The following is an 18,440-nucleotide window of genomic DNA, read 5'->3' as shown; positions in this document are numbered from 1 at the left end:
CTGAGCAAACCCTCCAATAGAAGCTCAGAAACATGTTACAAAAATTTCCATTTTGCAAAACCTTAAAAACTGCTAAATTGATTGGTAAACAGGAAATTGATGAGTGAGCAGTCTAAAAAAGAGAGGCAAAATACAAGTAATCATGCAAAAGCAAACATTCAAATTTCTATCCTATAGAACCAGAAATATCTGCTACAGAAAAGTGTAACATACGGATGTATGAACGGACAAGGAGATTGCAATAAAGCCCCCAGTGAGTTGGGATATAATCATAATAACTATGAATCTTACAGATGCAGACCTGTTTATGCTACTTCATGACAAAGCATAGTTTTAACTGTATTTTCAGAAAAAAGAGTCATAAAATCTTTCAATCTGTGTCATTATGGAGAAATTCACAATGCATAGAGCATAATTTACAGCCAAACCTGTAAAAACTGCACTGAAATCTTAAGAGTAAACAAGTCTGCAAGAACAGCATACATTACCTTTCTTTGCACCAAAAATTTCTTTATGCATTATGTCTGAAATTAACAAGTTTTGAAAATTACAATACCTATCAAAATGTGTGCCTTAATAACAGATAATACACAGTCACTAGTTTTTACCCATATCCAAAAAGCAAACCAATATGAACTTTGACAGCTGGTAAGTCTTTTTTCATATATTATCTCTGTACAAGGATAAGCAAAATCAATTACCAAACATTCATTTTCTCTTTTTGTGTTTCATAACATTTAGCAAATACAATTCAGGAAAACCGTCCTAAATTTTAGGTTACACACCACCAATTCATACAATGAGTATTTGAAATGTACACAAAAATACTCCTACACATAAATTACCCCCTGTTCCTCATAGAGCTGTGAAAAAGTTCTCATGTTATTTCAAAAATTTGAACTGTTTCTCAAAGGAAAACATTTCTGCACATTTTATAAGGGCATTTTTCTTCTTGCAATGTAAATCCTAATCTCCATTATGACTTTTAAATAATATCCCTATCTTGTGAAAAAACCTTGGATTTCTCATGCTATTTATAGACCCTTCACTTCTGGTGACCAGTGCTGCATTCCAAGTCTGATGTATAGTCCTCTGTAGGTTTAAAATCAGGCATAGTCCATGGAAGCCACTGAATATTGTAAAATTAGCATAGAAGCCTAAGGGAAGTAGAATTAGTGGTGTCTAGCCTAAACAAAGTAAGCAGACAATAACTTTGATGGAACCATAGAGTTGCATGTGTGGACACTCCTTTTAAGCTTGATACAAATGTTTAACATTGACAGATCCATTTTTGGTCCCTTATTCCTGAACATTAAGTCATAACCCCACAAATTAATACCATCCTTCTGGTATGGCACCTTATGCTACAATTTCATAAAGATCTTTATACTATTGCTCTGCAAAAGTCAAGGAATAATGAAAACAGCATGATGTCATTATGTTAAAGGGGAAGACCACCTTTGTATTAAGTTTGGCTCTTATGATAAATCATACCCACGTAAACAATAAAAAACCTTTAATGCAAAATGTGCTTTTATAAAATGCTCAAGGCTATTCAAAGTTCGAATTTTTTTAATATATGTAAATAGCTACTTGGAGAGCTTTTCTTTCTGAAGGACAATCATAAGCAGACTTTACTGATTATAACCGATAGATTCCGATTGGCTCATGACATCACAAAGTTGGTTTGGTACTGATACAAGTACTGCAAATGATACGTAAAACAAAGAATATACCGTAACTATTTCTACGATCCTGTTTATCTAATCTGCCTAATTTTAAATCGTGATTAATTAGTTAAGAAAAGGAAATAAATTTGTTTCAATTTAATTTTCATGAACATTTAATAGACTAGTTTTGATATTTAAGACTTTCACAATAACATGGTCTACTCCTTCTAACTATTTGTTTTGTGATCATTTAATGATTCATGGATATCAGACTCTGGAAAAAAAAAAAAAACAGAAAAAGACTGTGAGCAATGCTCCCTAACAAGATACTCCTCCAATTGATAACATGCACCTTTGATCTCTATATTGATTTTGATAAAAAAAAAAAAAAACTCAAACAGGAAGTAAACAATGGGAACATTAAATAAAGATTCAATAAAAAATTCATTCAATTCCATTCAATTGTGTAGGAGGAGTGATGAATAAGAGATGGGTCTCCCCTTGTCCTCATATTCATAAATGAATACGTCCATGTTTTGCTGTGTAAAACCTTCAAATTGATTTGAATCAAAATCTAAAATAGATTGTGCAAAATAGGAGTATGTCAAAAATATTCTGTAAAAGATTTATTCAATTTCATTCAGTGGTGTAGGAGGAGTAACAGATAAAAGATGCCCCCAAGTAATGGTAGGAAGAAAGGACATACACCCCTTTCCCTAAACATCCCCCACTTTGCAAGTGGGATATAGAAAAGGATTTTTATCAAGAAGCATAGAGAACTGGATATGGTTATAACTAACAACTTTGTAAATGTTGAAGCAATTCTTATCAAACATTAGACATGCAAAATTATGAATGGTCAACCACTAAAAAAATTGAAAACAGTAAAATGGGAAATTTATCAAAGGGGTTGGTTCACTAAGTACCAAATTTGGCCCAAGCTCAGTTTTTGACAAAAGCTTTACAGATGGATAGGTATTGATGAAATTTATATATATAAACTATTAAAATGTCTGAATATCAATTCTGCATTTCCATGGAAACTGACTGAATCTATCATAGGAAAGTCACATTTTTATCATAAAAATGCCATATTTGGCCATTTTATTCATCTTTGGTATTGAATTTCCTTATAACTTTGTATGAGACTTTGTAGTAGAAAGGTATATAATGGAAAATGAACAAAAATTACAACAAAAAATAATGTTTATTTAATGTTTCCATGGAAACCAATCAATTTTTGACAACATCACCATTTCTTACTTCTTAACCAGTGCAATGATGACTCATCTATTTTAATATGTTGTCCTTAAAGTACTTCATTATTAATTACTTTCAGAGAAGCTTTATAGTAGTGAAAATTTTCTAAAATTTACTACACCAGCTACACGACATCCAGCACGACATGTGCAGTACCATGACTGCACATCATTTACAGAAAACCTTATCCACACTAAATATTTTTTGGCAGAAATATGTCTACTTTGAATTTTGATTCTGATCAAGTTTTGTTCTTCTTTATGAATAAATATGGAAGACTCCCTATCCATATACTCCTGAGTGTAGAAAGGAAAGAGTTTAAGCTGGTATACCCCAAGGGTTAAACTTTGAAATTGTTCTTTTCTTCATGAAAAATGTGATGTCACTCTCCTCAATTGCAACCCAATTGGCTGACCTTCTTTCCAAATGATTTGTCTTCACATATTCCTTTAAGGTATTGACCTACAACATAAGATTGTCATAAATAACCTGAATACTGGTAAACAAAATTGTGGGAGGGGAATTGTGACCATTGCTGGTCATACTGTTACTTGACAGTCAGAAACGCTTGTTACATAAATGAGGCTCCAATTTTCAACAAAAAAAGTGAATACTTGTATTATGTGTCCACTTATCCATTCAAAATATAATGTAACTTGATATAAAGTCAGTAAATCCACAAACATTATCAAAATATTACCTCAGAAGCTCTTTGGAACATGTCTTGAGCTAGTTCTTCATCCTGCTCTGTATTCGATGGACTGCTCAGTGGTGGAAATTACTTATTGGAAATTACACAAACAATTTTGACATAGTCTCCAATAAATGGAACTTGGCTGGTTGGAAGAACACAATCAAGGTATTTGAACTTCTTAATCCTGGCATTGGCTGATTCAACTACCCATCTGATCTGAAATATAAAATGACAGCATAATGTTTATTGATACCAAGTTGTTATAATTACATGATTTTGAGCAACTGACCTCTGTGCTAATTATTGCAATTACAAAAAATAATTTTTTAAATTTTTTTTTAAATATCATTTTACAAGTCGAATCAATTCCATTTTATGTGATACTATCATAAGATTATTACATTCATTTCTGTCCTGTTAATAATAAATTGTATGTCTAATCAATATCATACATGTACTTTGGTAAACACAAAGTAAACATTACTGTATACTAAACTGTCAGTAAAGTCCTGTGAAATTTTATATATTCAACAAAGCTCATGCAATAACTATAATGATTGTCTTATGATAGTCTTAATTTTTTTGTTATGTAGTATACTTTTAATAATCAATGAAAGCAGATTATGACAGGTTATAAAATTGTAAATAGTACCACAAACAATTTTAAGAATAAGACAAAATTACCTTAGTAACCATTCTGCTTGTATTGGCATCATTGTCTGACATTTGCTTTTCTCCTTTTTTCATAAATGCTGGCATTTCTGTCTGGATACCTAAATCTTCTAACAATGACAAAGAGTCCCTAAACCCACGATCTACTACAAAAATATCGTCTTCCTTTATAAATTCTTTAATGTCATTGATATTTCTTTGCAGCATATGAGTCAAGATCAAAGCATCATTGTTTTTTGCTAGGTATGGACCAAGTATTGCAACAAAGTGTCCAGTTGTTGTTACTACAACCATTGGTTTCACAAGTGGTCTTGACTTATGGAGACTGAAAGATCGTCTCTGGAATGAAAAGTTATTGCTCATTTGGATATATATGTATGTCCCATCTCAAACAAGAATGAATTTTTTCCCATCTGCACACAGTAAAGACTTGGCTAATGGGTGTGTGTGATTTTTAATAATATCCTATCTTGTAAAACTGTCAAATCCTAAATACAGGGATACAAAAGATTGCATGAATGCATGCCTGACTGTGTGATCAGCACCTTGAATGCTAGATACACTTATTATAAATAAAGTTGATAAGAGCTTATTTGAAAGGGCACATTACAATTTCATCAAAAATATTCCAACAGATGTCTTTGGAGTTCTGGATGAAGTATTTTTAACATGTATGATGATATGTGAACAAAGATCATCAAATTGTTCCTGTGACAGACCTGTAACGTTTGTACAGTCTTCTTTAACAGTACTGTCAAAATTGATCCTATTGTTGGACTTCAGACATGACCCTCTTAAGTGTTCTAACAGTTTGACGATGGATGTTCTGTTTGTTGAGGAATTGGCTTGTGTGTTGATGTTTGTAAATGATTCAGAGGTAAGCATTTTGTGGCTATCTAAATGCGGGCCACAACATATTGCTCCAGCTGGTATTAGTATGTTACTATCAATAAAAGCTTTGAATCAAGTATCTTGTGAGAGAACATACATCTTTGACCCTTGCCTTTTACATACAAAACATCTTGCATGACTCTTTGATGTGCTTGGTATATTCAATAAAACAGAGGGTGGACTTGAAATGGAGCTTAAAATTCTTGGCTTTTTCGATGGCACATAATCAGGATCAGTCATCTGGTTGAACTGTAGTTTCTCTGACTAATTCTAGTATGTTGTTTTCAGACTTGTAATACTTGTGTAAACATTTATCGCAAAGCTTGTCATCCTATGAAATTTCTGTTATAAAAGAACTTTCTCTTTAGATACTTCTTTACAGCAGGGTTGATATTCTTTCTGTTTTTAGGTTTTGTTCTGGCATTACACAAAATGCAGTTGTAGTGCTTCACCATGATGCTGAAAAAAAAATAAAGATTTAAGAAAACATACTGATATATTCCACATACTATTTAATTGTTAGCTTTTACAATAAAACAATAAAATGGTTCAAAACCTTAAACTGAACTTACTTTAATGTATGTACATTTGATGACAGTATTCTAATTTTCATTTATGACATGTCATAATTATATTTATAACAATTTGTAGATATCTTATATAATTTAGTAGATACCTTTTATTTTTTCATAAGTAACAATATTTTATATACTTTATGAGATATCTTATCATTTTTTTTAAAAAGAGATATCTTATTAAATATATAAGATATATTAAACTTTACAACAATTGTGACGACTTTTCATTCAGAATTGTCAACTTTCCTTTCACCTGTGGCAACATCCCTTCAGCACCTGCATATGGAGTATTCATAACACAACTTGCACGTTATGCTAGAGGTTGCCTAAATTCAAAACTTTATGTCTTGCGCTAGACTTACTTCTGAAACAGGGTTATGTTGCTACGAGATTGAAGTCATCACTACAGAAGTTTTATGGTCGTCATCATAAACTTGTGGATCGCTACGATGTATCCATCGGCACCATGAAAACTGATTTGTTCAATGTGTCATAGTTTTCCTTTCCTCGTTTGTCTACCCCGGACTTGACTTTTTATGAGCAACTCGGCGGGTGTTTCTAGAAAAGCAGAGGACGCTTACCCTACCGGTGCACCTGGTCCATGCTCCCAGTTTTTAGTGGAGTCCAAGTTGCTCATTTACTTTTGTTACTTTGTATGTATGATTTTAGTTACTTTATGTTCTTTGTTGTGTATGTCTGTTTTCCATGTCTGGTCTTTGTCCCTGGATTACATTCTTTTGATTACCGCTATAACCTTGGTTCCCTTGATTACTCTCTTATACATGTATATTTTCTAAGATATATAATAAAATGTATAATATATGCTAACTCCTTATTAAGATATCTAATAAAGTTTATAAGATATCCTATATATTCTATAAGATTTCTTATAAAAAATGGGAAGTGTTGGCTAAATAATATACAAATATATCTACAAATTTGAATAAATATAAATAAGGCATGCCACTTTAAATTTCAAAGAAAAAATAATGCTGATCTATATTTGTTGATGTACCCTTACTCCATTGAAAAATGCCTTCAAACACTTTTTTTTAAATGTAAAAAACACTTCAGAGTATAATGCTGCAGTAAAAAAATGGCTTAATTTTTTATTTTCCATTTAGTGCTGTCACAATTGATACTTTTGACAAATTTAAAGGGCTTGTCATCATAATGAAAATAAGAATGTGTCAACTGCACTTCACATTTAAATAAAAAATTGTAGCTACATGGACCATTAATTTTCCAAAAGATGTTATTTCAGAAAAAAAATTGGGCCCGTATTATTGGAAGAAATCATTTGGCCCACATGAAAATTCAATTTGCATAAGGAGAAGTTTGCATGGAAATGTTAAAATATTGAAATCAACCCGGGAAGATAATTCGAGATCCGACAGTAAAATATGTTTTTTCTCACTCTTGAATTTTGCTGCCACTGCCAACAACTTGAAGTCATATATCTTAAAGTACATTTATTATTCTTTGTATATGAATTAAAACATACTAAATGCATAGTAAATTTGGCCAGTTTCAATGTTAGACTTTACAATCGATATGGTCGTCTGCTGCCGCTTCCAAACATATTTCACCTATTCGGTTTACTACTTCATAAAAAGAATAAGGGTAACTGATGTTTATGAACAGATGGCATACTTACATTTCTAATGATGATTACATATTATATTTCTGTACATGATCTGTAAGCAGTTTTGATGAAATCATAAACATCAACATTGTAAAGTTCGTAATCTGGCACGATGATGTCTCTTCGGTTTCCATGGCAAAGTAAACAACAAAAACACGGTCGGAACGGAATGTTCCGATTTGCATAAACAAAACACGCTTCTCAAAGTTAAACAACATAAAAATTTCAATAGAGCACATTTCTCGAACTATTAGATATTGAAGGTGGACGTAGATATATAAGAGACGATTTTATCATAAAGATACAAAGATGTTTGACAGCTGCATTGATACTACATTTTTCGTTTGAAGTAGGTAAATCGGGGAAAAAACTTACCAAACGATCATACCATCGATAAGACATGGCTACTTTTTTCACTGAAGTGACAGAGAACTTTTTCTACAATATCATTTTGTTGAAAGACGACATTCAAAGTTTGTTATGAGCAACAAATATTACTGCTGGGTGAATTTTGAATTTTCAAGAAATAGTTGGGCTGAATATCTTGAAAAGTGAACAAACCCCTTTCAAAGAAAACTCACAAATCAATAAAAAGACAATCCACTGTAGTTTTGTGGAAATTGGTTTAAGTGTATTTGACATTCTGTGTAAAGTGTGAACAAAAAATATACAGACAGACAAACAGCATTGTTCCTTTACATGAGAAGAACACAACAAAATAAAAATCTTATTAAAACAATGTCCCACTTTCTTAAAGATGCAATTGTTATTAGACTTTAAACAGTGATGACTTACCTTTCACTTCTTTCATCAACTCATCACTTTCAGCTCCTGTTTCATCACTCTCTGAATCATCACTACTTTCACTAAAACTTTCTTTAGGATCTTCAAAACAAAAATAAAGAAAATTATTACTGGCTTTTTGCTGTTTGACCTGTAAAGGAACAAATTACCACTTATACATGTGATTATGCATATTACTATTTTCCTCTTAGAAAAATTTTCATGACTATGCCCTCAGCACAGAAAACTCACATACTTCCTGACTTATGTAAACATTTCTGGAAACTCTTAATACAAAATTATCATCAAAATATTACCGGTATAACATCGAAACATGAACTTACAATTATTTATACTACTTTTCTATGCTCCCAGTTTTTAGTGGAGTCTGAGTTGCTCATTTTCTTTTGTTACTTTGTATGTATGATTTTAGTTACATTATGTTCTTCATTGTGTATGTCTGTTTTCCATGTCTGGTCTTTGTCCCTGGATTACATTCTTTTGATTACCGCTATAACCTTGGTTCCCTTGATTACTCTTTGCCAGTTGAAATCCTGACATTATTGTTGTTACTCTAAGAAAGATAGAACTCCTAGATGGAAAAACATAGTGCTTGGTAGAGATCCATCATACATATACTTTTAAAAAAATGAATTCCAAACTATCTTCTATATACACCAAATAAGGTGTCAAAATGCTGGATTTTGTTTGTGTCAACATCATACTTGTACAGAGTGGTGAAAATGTTTTTCAACAGACATTTAGCATTCAAATGGAAACATATTGTGCTCAGCTACTCAGTGACTTATTCCTTCACTCTGAAGCTGACTTAAGAGCTCATCTGATCAAAAAGTAGGACATTGTTTAGCAAGTTATTTTGACTCAGTTTCCACTATACAGATGATGTTTTGTCTCTAAACAATCTAGATTTGGGGGTTTTATATTTCACATATCTACCACAAATAACTTGAATTAATGATATTTTGGAATCAAGACTCATATCTTGACCAACCCTTAGAGACTGATGGAATAGGAACACTCATGATTAAAATATAAAACAAAGCTTATGGGACTTCTTGTTTCTTATTTTATGCAGATCTTTTCAAAACCATGTGGGCTTTTGTACGGTTTTAGGCTTCTTACAGTTAGGCTTCTGGAATAGAGCTATGTTGCTAGAAGATTAAAGTCATCACTACAGAAGTTTTGAAGTTTTATGATGTATCCATTTGCATCGGGTGAGGAATGAATTGAATACCCTGCCATAATAAGTTTTCTTTTGTCTACCCTAGACATGAAATTTTATGATCAACTCAAGAGGGTAAACGAGCAGAGGGCACTTACCCAATCAGTGCACCTGATTCTTGTTCCCAGTCTTTATTGGAGTCAGGTTGCTCATCACTTTTGTTTTTTATGTGCTTGTTATTCTAGTTTTTTTTCTAGTTATGTTCTTTTATGTGTAGGTTTATTTAAATTGTCTAGTCATTTCCCTGGATTATGCTCTTTTTTATTACCATTTAATTCCTTGTTCCCTTAATTTCTGTTTGTCATAAATAATTTAGGTCTTTGCTTTTACATCAGACTAATTTGTTTTATGTGTTGAAGATGAAGTATATCTTTTAACTCTTTATACATTTAAGTTATACAAAAACTGTAAAATGTTATTTGTAACAAGCTTTCTGGTTGGTTGACCCTCATCAGACAAATCAAGTCATTTCTCATTACCTATTTTGGTACTCTTATATCACTTATGCCACTTGGTCTGCAGTATATATAATTTAAAATGAATCAAAACTTGGGTAAGGAATCAATATTAAATGGAGTATCCTACATAGGTGTTAACTCTCCTGTTTCTGACTGGAGCCTCCCGATATTTCATAACAAATTTTGGAATTTCCCATTTCCCATGTGTGAATCCTAGCAGGAGCTTAGAAACTCAATAATGAACGAAAAGTTTTTTTTCAAATCAAAGTGCTGTTAGCACTGGAGGTTTTTGGTTCTAGTGAGAATTTTCAAAGATAACATGATGTAAATTAAAAATCGTAATCATACATTTGTGTTTCCCACATTATCTAAAACTATTTTCCTATCTTGTAGAATGCACATGACAATCTTTACTACTGATTTCTGAGGTATAAAATGTATTCAATAGTTAAGCAATGTTCAACTTCACAAATTTATAAAATTTCGTTCCATTTACCTTTTTCAAAACTTTTTTTAATTTTTAATCTGTCCGGAAGATAATTTGTGTTTACATTCAATAATTATTTTAACTGAGTATTTTTCCTTAACTGTATTTATACTCAAATAAAACCCATTTCAGCTGAAGAAAATAATTTCTTAATGAACAAAAGATTTTCCAAAACTAAACACTTTTTACAATTTTAATTTTCCCACTAATTTTACTTGGATAAATCCACTCCTCTCAACTTTTTGTCAATTAATAATAAAATATTAATGATAGGATAAACATTTTGACTGATACATATACAATGTATGTAAGTGTGTTAAAAGAAACATGCTTAATTCATCAAATGTTTCTTGACACATTACAGCAAGAATAAAATTCACTAATTGAGTTTTATTCCTAATCATCTTTCAAAGCGAAATAGGAGTCCCTCAAATCTTCAGTTGATTTTAATCTTATTTTGCAGAAATAATAGAATTGAGCTGAACAGTTGCCAGAAACATATTATACGGTTATAAGGAGTTATTGAATGATATAAAAAGAATTATATAAGGAATACACTTTTGTGTAGAATTCTAAGATAGTAGGAAAGTTCCAGGCATTGCCCGATGAGATAAGCTATTTTGATCCTATAGAATCAAAAACTGCCAAAAAAAAAAGAATTCCAATCTGATGTTGTAATGTTTGAAAATAATTTGTTACAAATTCTAGTATACAATGTAGCTTTGTTACAGAAAAGTTGGTATGCTATGAAAATCACAATCATTTTATCAAATCATAGATCTGTAATTAAATACTAGTCTATAATCAAATTTCATGCTTTCTGTAATTTTTAAGAGAAAGATCTGCTTATTTGATTTTCCAAATGTATAGAGATAGGGTCTGCTAGAAATTAAATTATAAGAAGAGGTGTATGAGGTACAAACTGTAACAAAGCAGGCCATTTTGTGTTACCTTTTAAAACAACAGAAAAATTCCTTAAATCTAATTTGCTAAGGGTCATAATTCTCTATTAGAATCTAATCACTAAAAATCAAATACATACATTTTCGTTTTTTACCAACTCTACTTCTTCTGGCCGTTGAAGTAACCCCTAAAGATAAAATAAAAACAATATCACACTGATTTTACTTTATTATAAACTCTACAACTGACATTACAAGTTCATCCTTCAATTATAACTGACCATGCGGAACTATGAATTAAAATTGATTAAACTTATCACTACCATTACTTTGAGTAGTATGTTATGCTAATTAAAAATTTTTCTTAAGTAGTTGTATCAAGAACTTTACAAGAACAGTAAATGCTCAACAAAGAAATCTTCAACAGCTAAGAGTAAGATATTAAGTTCTTCCTGATTGATTTGTGATATGACAGTATCCTGATGTTTGTCACAATAAAATGTTTATAAGAACTTCTCCGGTGAGTAATAGTGCATGTAATGTTTATATTTATGTGAGAGATATCCCACCATTTAATCACTATATTCTGCCATGCCTCAAAGAGGGAACAGCAAAAATTAAAGACAAAAGGTAGAATCCTTAACATGAGCAGAACATCACCACAAAATAAAACTCTTATGACAGTGAATACACTGCAGGGAATAGAGTTAGTCTTCCTCTGATTAAACAACAATCACCTGATGAACGTCCTTAGGTAGTTAAATGTAAAACTGAGATTTAAACATTCTATCAAACAATAATTAAAGGAATGATACAGAGTTTAAATGATGCTAATTGTGGCAATAATTAACCAAGATATTTCATCAGATAATGGTTCTTCAACCAAAAGAAGACCAACTCCATCCTGAGTTAACTGTATTCCCCCCTGTAAGACAATGTCCCCGTCTACAAAATGACACAATATATCAATATTTTACATTTAAGCAAGGTTTGAGCTCAAGAAAGTAATGACTTACCTTTCACTTTTTTCATAAATTCATCACTTTCAGCCCCCGTTTCATCACTCATTAAATCATCACCACTTTCACAAGCACTTTCTTTTGGATCTTCAAAACCAAAAAAAAAAAAAGAAAAACATTGCAACAAACTTTTGCCATTTCATCTGTAGAGGAACAAACATGATATCTGTGAGTGATGGCTCAATCACTTGTGCTATCCCAGCTTTCAATCATGATATGAAGAAAATGTAGAAAGTCCTCAATATACAGGAAGTTGTCATCTAATTTTTCAAAAAATGGATTCAAAAGTATGGAATGTTTTTGGACCACAGTATATCAAACCCATATATTCTATAAAAACTTTTTTTAGATTTCGCTATCATAGCTCCTTTTGGGAGCAAATTAACAATCAAATACATACATTTTTGTCTTCTTTCAACTTTTTGTCTACTGGCCTTTGAAGGTAAGCCTAAAATTAAAAATAAATGAATCATCAAAACAGAAGTTGAGGAACAAATTGAGGAATTAGTTTATAAATTCTAGGCAAACCCCATGATCCGTTTGACTATGGTGTTTAAAGGGATATCATCAAATGTTCAAATAATAATGATGTTTATCCCTATGCTTAAACACAATAAATACAAACAAATAATTAGAGACCCTGGACTAAGGGGTTACCTGCTGTTGACCTCGTTAAATGCAAAATTACCTTGTTTAATTGGCAAAGGATTAATAAATGTTCCAAGTCCTTAAAGATGTTGTTTGAGATGTGTTTAGACAGATTACATATGACAAGATACTGCATCTTCCGACCGGATCGATAGATCAGATGATTATATAAGCAGTGTCCAGATAACTATATCAAGGAAATATAAGAGTGATTGTAAGAACTAGCTAGGGGAAGTTGGAATGTTGATTAGATCAGACATTTTAACCTGTTCTGCTAACTGATTCATACACACAGATCATCATGCACTTAAAATGAATAGGTCTAGGTTCATGTATGTCTGTCTGGTCTTTGTCCCTAGATTGCATTCTTTTGATTACCACTAGAACCTTGGTACCCTTGATTACTCTTTCAGAATGTTTTTGGTAGTTAGTGACACAAACAAATTGAATTAACTCCTGTTACAAGCATCACTTAATAACTATTTCTGTAAGAAAATATGCTTGGAACTAAACCTGTTTCCCAATAAACATTTTATCTTTAAACTGCTTTTCTTTATATCAAGCAACTAAAACTTTAATCTTTTTTGTACACAAACAAACATATGTTTTGATTCTTTAGCTAAATAATACCTGATTCTGTACCACTTCTGATGGAGCCATCCCCACTAGACTCTTGCCCAAAATAATTGGTTTGGAAAACTGAAAAATATAATCAATAATTCTGAATTGTGTGGCTGCATTTGAAATCTCCAGTACAGAATCTTAATAAGCAAGCTGTTGATAGTCAAATGGTTGTAAATGAAACTCAGGTGTGACTCTATATACATTATACAAGACTGTGAAAAGAATTATTTCTATCTAATTTGTACTTGCATTTTTATTTTAAACACAGACTGCACATGAACAGAAAAACAACTTATATCACCAGTAACAAAATCATAGTTTAATATGATGTCCTTAAAAGGCTTTGAGACTGTGGTTGATTTTCAGTTGCTTTATGAGCAGCATGCAACTTATTGGCCATGGCTTGTGTGTGTAAATTACTGCCCATCTTAAATCATGTTTTTCATTCATTTTAGAAGCATGAATGAACATCAAATTCATATTTAATAAAAATATTAGAAAAAGTATGTAATTTACTGTAAAAAGCACTTACGCACGTACACATTACATTTAGCACTTGTCACGTGCGCCATCATGTATGAAAACAAACAATAACAATCGTCAATGAATGAAAAGTTGTACCTGTCCATGTGTAAACGCTATGACCTTAATATATTGCAAACAACTATTGCCATATCTAACCTCATCCTACTTAATGCCCATTTCCTTCATAATAAATAATACAAAGCACTAAGCTAGTGACCGTTTCAACTGATATGGCATAAAGTGTACATACAAATATGGACAAATATGGCAGGTCTAAAGTTCCCGTAAAAGTCATGAAAATGTAATAAAAAAATAACCGTAATTGTTATTATTAGATTCAAAATAAATCATTTCCGAAATTTGTTACATAATTTTACAACTTATTCAACTTGTATATTCACTGATCCTACAAAAAACAAAACAAAAACAAAAAAACACTTTCACCATGATTATTTGTAGCACAAAAAAAGTCAAAACAACCATTAATTAGGCAAATAATTATTAAGACATGATTAAGTGGTTAATGATGTGATTAATACTATTTCTACCCAAATGCTTTTAAGTACAAACCATTCCAATCTATATCATCATTGTCAACATCAAGATTACCAACATCACCACTTTGAGTACTCCCCGAGTTCTCATTTTGAGCTGTAACAAATAAAAGCAAGGAGACAATGTTTAGAACTAGGACAAAAAATTCAAATTAGACTAATGAAACTTCATCTAGTACACAAATTAACTAAAAGGATACACACAGAAAGTGTGAGTGATTGCATTAAAAAATAAAGTTGCACGTGTTGTTATGCAATGTATGTATGTACAAATGTATATACCTTCACTTGTACAGGAAGTTGATAATGGACAGAAACCAAAATTGCTTATGTTTGCCATATCTATCTAAAGCCTCACATTTAAAATTGCTCCACCCAGTGGGAGTGGGATTCAAACATTTTGTAATAAAAATTTTTTATTATCCATCATTTCATATAATGAAAAATTGCAGAACCACAGAACAGTTTTGAGATATTCAACTTTTGCTCATTATGAAACCTATAACTATCTCATGTGGACAGACATTGCATTAGTAATATTTAATGAGTAATAAACCTTAATCTCTCTCAATATTGATCAATGGATCAATGTTATATTTGGTATGTGGCTTTAGATAGTGGAGGGTTATATTGTAAGCAATGTTGGATGATTTCCATTACTGAACATAAAAAGCAAAAGTTGAATATTGCAAAACATTTCTCTAAAATTTCATTAAAATCCCTTGAGCAGTTTGGGAGAGATGGGCTGACAAGAAATAGGGACAAGCAGTCTGACATACTGGATAGGGAAGTTCCTAAAATTCCCGCAAAAAAAAAAAAAAAAAAAAAAAACCTTTGTTGCAAATGGTATAAAAAAGGAAGTCTCCCCGTAAAATCAGTTAAGGGCTAAGAGGCTCAGTGATGACCACATATACTTCAATATTTCCATCTGTACAGAATGCAATTATAGATGAAAGAATTTTTGTTCATAAAGCTATTGCTAACATATGTGTACTTCTTACCTGGCCAATCATCTTTTACTAATGCCTTTTCTCTTTGCATAGCTGAATCCAAGCCTGAATTTTTTTTTTTTTTTCAAATTATTCAAAAATTTCATTAGTTTTCTTCTTGTCATTACGTTTTCTCCAAAACTGATATACCAGAAGTACAAAAAAACAATAGATCAGAGAAACTTCTGAAACATTACTTACTATCTACAGTGGTTTCTTGTTTTGTTGTCTACAAAGAGTTTAAATATTAACATTTTGATTTCTATAAAATTTATCATTTTTTAGCATAACAAAGCAAAACTGACCATTTTGTATAACCCACATTTTTTGTAACTTGGTATCTTAGCTGTGCCCCTAACTATGAACTTCTTTAATGGTATCGCAACACCCTAAACACATGTATGTAAATAACAAATGGTGCTATTGACTGATAATGCTAAAAAATGTTGATTTCATATTAGAAATACAATTCCTTGATATTTAATTTTCAAAGGGTGTTAAATGTTATGTTATTAAAAAGTTGGCTTATCTCCCATTGGATGAGTCTACCAACAGAAATTGTATTCTTTATGTGTATCAATATAGTATTATAGCAAATGTTCCCAAAATATTTCATCACAATCCCTTTGATTAGTGCTATCAAGGCTTTCATATGTAAAAACCTTTAGTTGTATTATCTCCCTTTGAAGACACAAAGTCCTATGTTTCCTTCATGCACATCTACATTAAATTACAGGAAGAGTTGCCTTTACAAAAAATGTTGACTGGGTGATTCCTATATACCATAAAAATCTGTGTGAATTGGGTATAATAATTAACTGATGAAAAATCTAGTTTTTTTTTTTTTTTTTTTTTTTTTTTTTTGGGGGGGGGTGGGGGGTTAGTGCATGAAATATCTATCCACAGATAACATTAGCAAGAACAGGATAATGCTTCAAAAATGTTAAAAGTAGTTTTAGAACAGAATTTGAGGACAGGGTACTTACCCTGATCAATATTACGCAGAAATCTGCCAACTTTTGTAATTTCTTCTATCCCTAAAGGACATTGATAAACATGTTTATTGATTTCTTCAGAATGTCCCATATGTCTGTAAAAAGCTTCTTTTTCAGTGTCTGGATGATCTAACCTTGCATAAACAGTTGACATCCAGTGACTCATTTGTGTTGCATTAATTTTTTTTGATAATCCTGCCTGATCACACCCCTGGCTCACACAGTTCCAACCAGAAGCATGAAAACGTGAATTTTTTATATGTGGAAATAGGTAAATATTATCAGGTGATATACCAGCTGCCTGCCTGATCACTGGATCAGCCAGTTTCTCTAGAGCTTTCCATGTGTCTTTAGGAAACAGAATAGGCACAGTCTGGTTCACACATTTACCAGACTGATATGTCAGTTTGTGACTTTTTAAAAGGTCTTGCTCTTCTGGGTTTGTGACGCAATTTTTCTGGTTTTCATTTATCCAAACATCATTTCTGGCATTTTCCCACTCTTTATATGTAAGTCTACATGGTTCACCTCCTCTTCTAGCATTATAAAGTGTCAATCTACTAACAACAAGATTTCGTAACAGGATATATTCACTTTTCTCAAGAAATTCATAATGGTCATCAATACTCTTCATTTTCTGCACTGTGTAAGTCTGGAGTTTCTTCACATCTTGCTCATCTGGTAAATTTTTTGGACACCGTAATTCCTGTTGCCTATTTTTCTTTATATTGTATTCAGCACTATGAAACATTACTGCCTTAAAATTTGAAAACAAACTGTTGAAATCATCAACATCATTAACCAGCTCTTTTTTTTTCTCCCAAATAAACTTTCCCCGTAAATGCTGCGTAACATTTTTAATTAGATGCCCAACATTTCTTTTTGTACCTGATTTGATTCCACCATCTTCTTTTTGGGCTATTTCATTAACTGCATCCATAAATATTTGGAAATTATCTGCTTTGAACATATCTAATGATGTTGTTACATTTATGTTATTTTTTGCAGCTTCCTCTTTAAAATGAAAGAAAAGTTTTGCTAACATTCTCATTGCAGCCATAATTGTCTTGCGGTTTTGGTCGGACTTATCTATATTTGCCTGAACAATTCTGAAAAGATGGTAACCAAACTCTTTGATATATGTGTCACTCCTACAAAAATTTCCAATTTCATCTTTCCAAAAATCCTTCAAAATATTCTTTTGAAATGCCTCACTAAAAGTTATGTTATCACTCAGAATTTCCAACTGAATACCTGCTGGAGTATGTGTGTTTCCTTCTGCTGCACTGCAAATACTGACATGTTTTCTGAAATGTTTTCTGACAAAATATCCCTTACATAGTGAACACACTTCTCTGGCATCCCCTTGATTAATTTCTCCTGCTTCAGCTGATTTTTTTCTTGACTTCCTTTCTTTCATTAAACTAGAAGGATCAAAGTTTTCTTCCTTCAGTTTATCTAAATTATATGCATGACAACCCTTCCTTCTCAAAAGATTGAATGCTTGATTCCTATCTTTAGCAGGTAGTTTCATGGCTGCCATCACCTCATCTTCATCCTTATGTACACTTTGAATATGCCTGGTTAACCGTGCAAACATCTTGCCTCCACAAAAGGGACATGGTCTTTTGGGGTCTTTTTCACCACCTACAATCACAGTAAACCTCAATTAATTAATGATCACCTTCTAAATTATTTATACTCAGAAAATTTTGTTAAGAAAACAGGCCAAAAGAATTAAAACTTAAATCATTACAGTATAATAGGTTATAACAAATATGCTTTTAGCACACTTCCATGTCT

At 31.7% G+C, this 18,440-nt stretch overlaps 2 protein-coding genes and 1 pseudogene across 8 annotated transcripts in view; 1 reads left to right on the top strand and 2 right to left on the bottom strand.

Moving 5' to 3' along the window:
• The window catches only part of LOC148600548 (uncharacterized), a 227,300-nt gene that overhangs the window by 84,456 nt on the left and 124,404 nt on the right, over positions 1-18,440 (top strand). The gene's annotated exons all lie outside the window — the stretch shown is intronic.
• Positions 1-18,440, bottom strand: part of LOC148600551 (uncharacterized) — a 31,133-nt gene that overhangs the window by 6,269 nt on the left and 6,424 nt on the right. For both annotated transcript variants that reach the window (XM_088559646.1, XM_088559647.1), the window contains exons 6-14: positions 16,629-18,284; positions 15,655-15,708; positions 14,670-14,750; positions 13,581-13,649; positions 12,703-12,750; positions 12,300-12,389; positions 11,424-11,471; positions 8,206-8,295; positions 489-524 (exon numbers count right to left, since the gene is read on the bottom strand). In XM_088559646.1, the coding sequence (XP_088415772.1) occupies positions 489-524; positions 8,206-8,295; positions 11,424-11,471; positions 12,300-12,389; positions 12,703-12,750; positions 13,581-13,649; positions 14,670-14,750; positions 15,655-15,708; positions 16,629-18,284 (2,172 nt within the window). The remainder of the gene's footprint in view (positions 1-488; positions 525-8,205; positions 8,296-11,423; positions 11,472-12,299; positions 12,390-12,702; positions 12,751-13,580; positions 13,650-14,669; positions 14,751-15,654; positions 15,709-16,628; positions 18,285-18,440) is intronic.
• On the bottom strand, positions 3,017-8,180 carry LOC148600552 (uncharacterized; annotated as a pseudogene).

This window comes from Perna viridis, chromosome 13 (genome assembly GCF_037379345.1).
Source record: "Perna viridis isolate PV_CMFRI_1.1 ecotype Kerala chromosome 13, ASM3737934v1, whole genome shotgun sequence".
NCBI lineage: Eukaryota > Metazoa > Mollusca > Bivalvia > Mytilida > Mytilidae > Perna > Perna viridis.
This window is presented reverse-complemented; position numbering and strand designations above follow the sequence as displayed.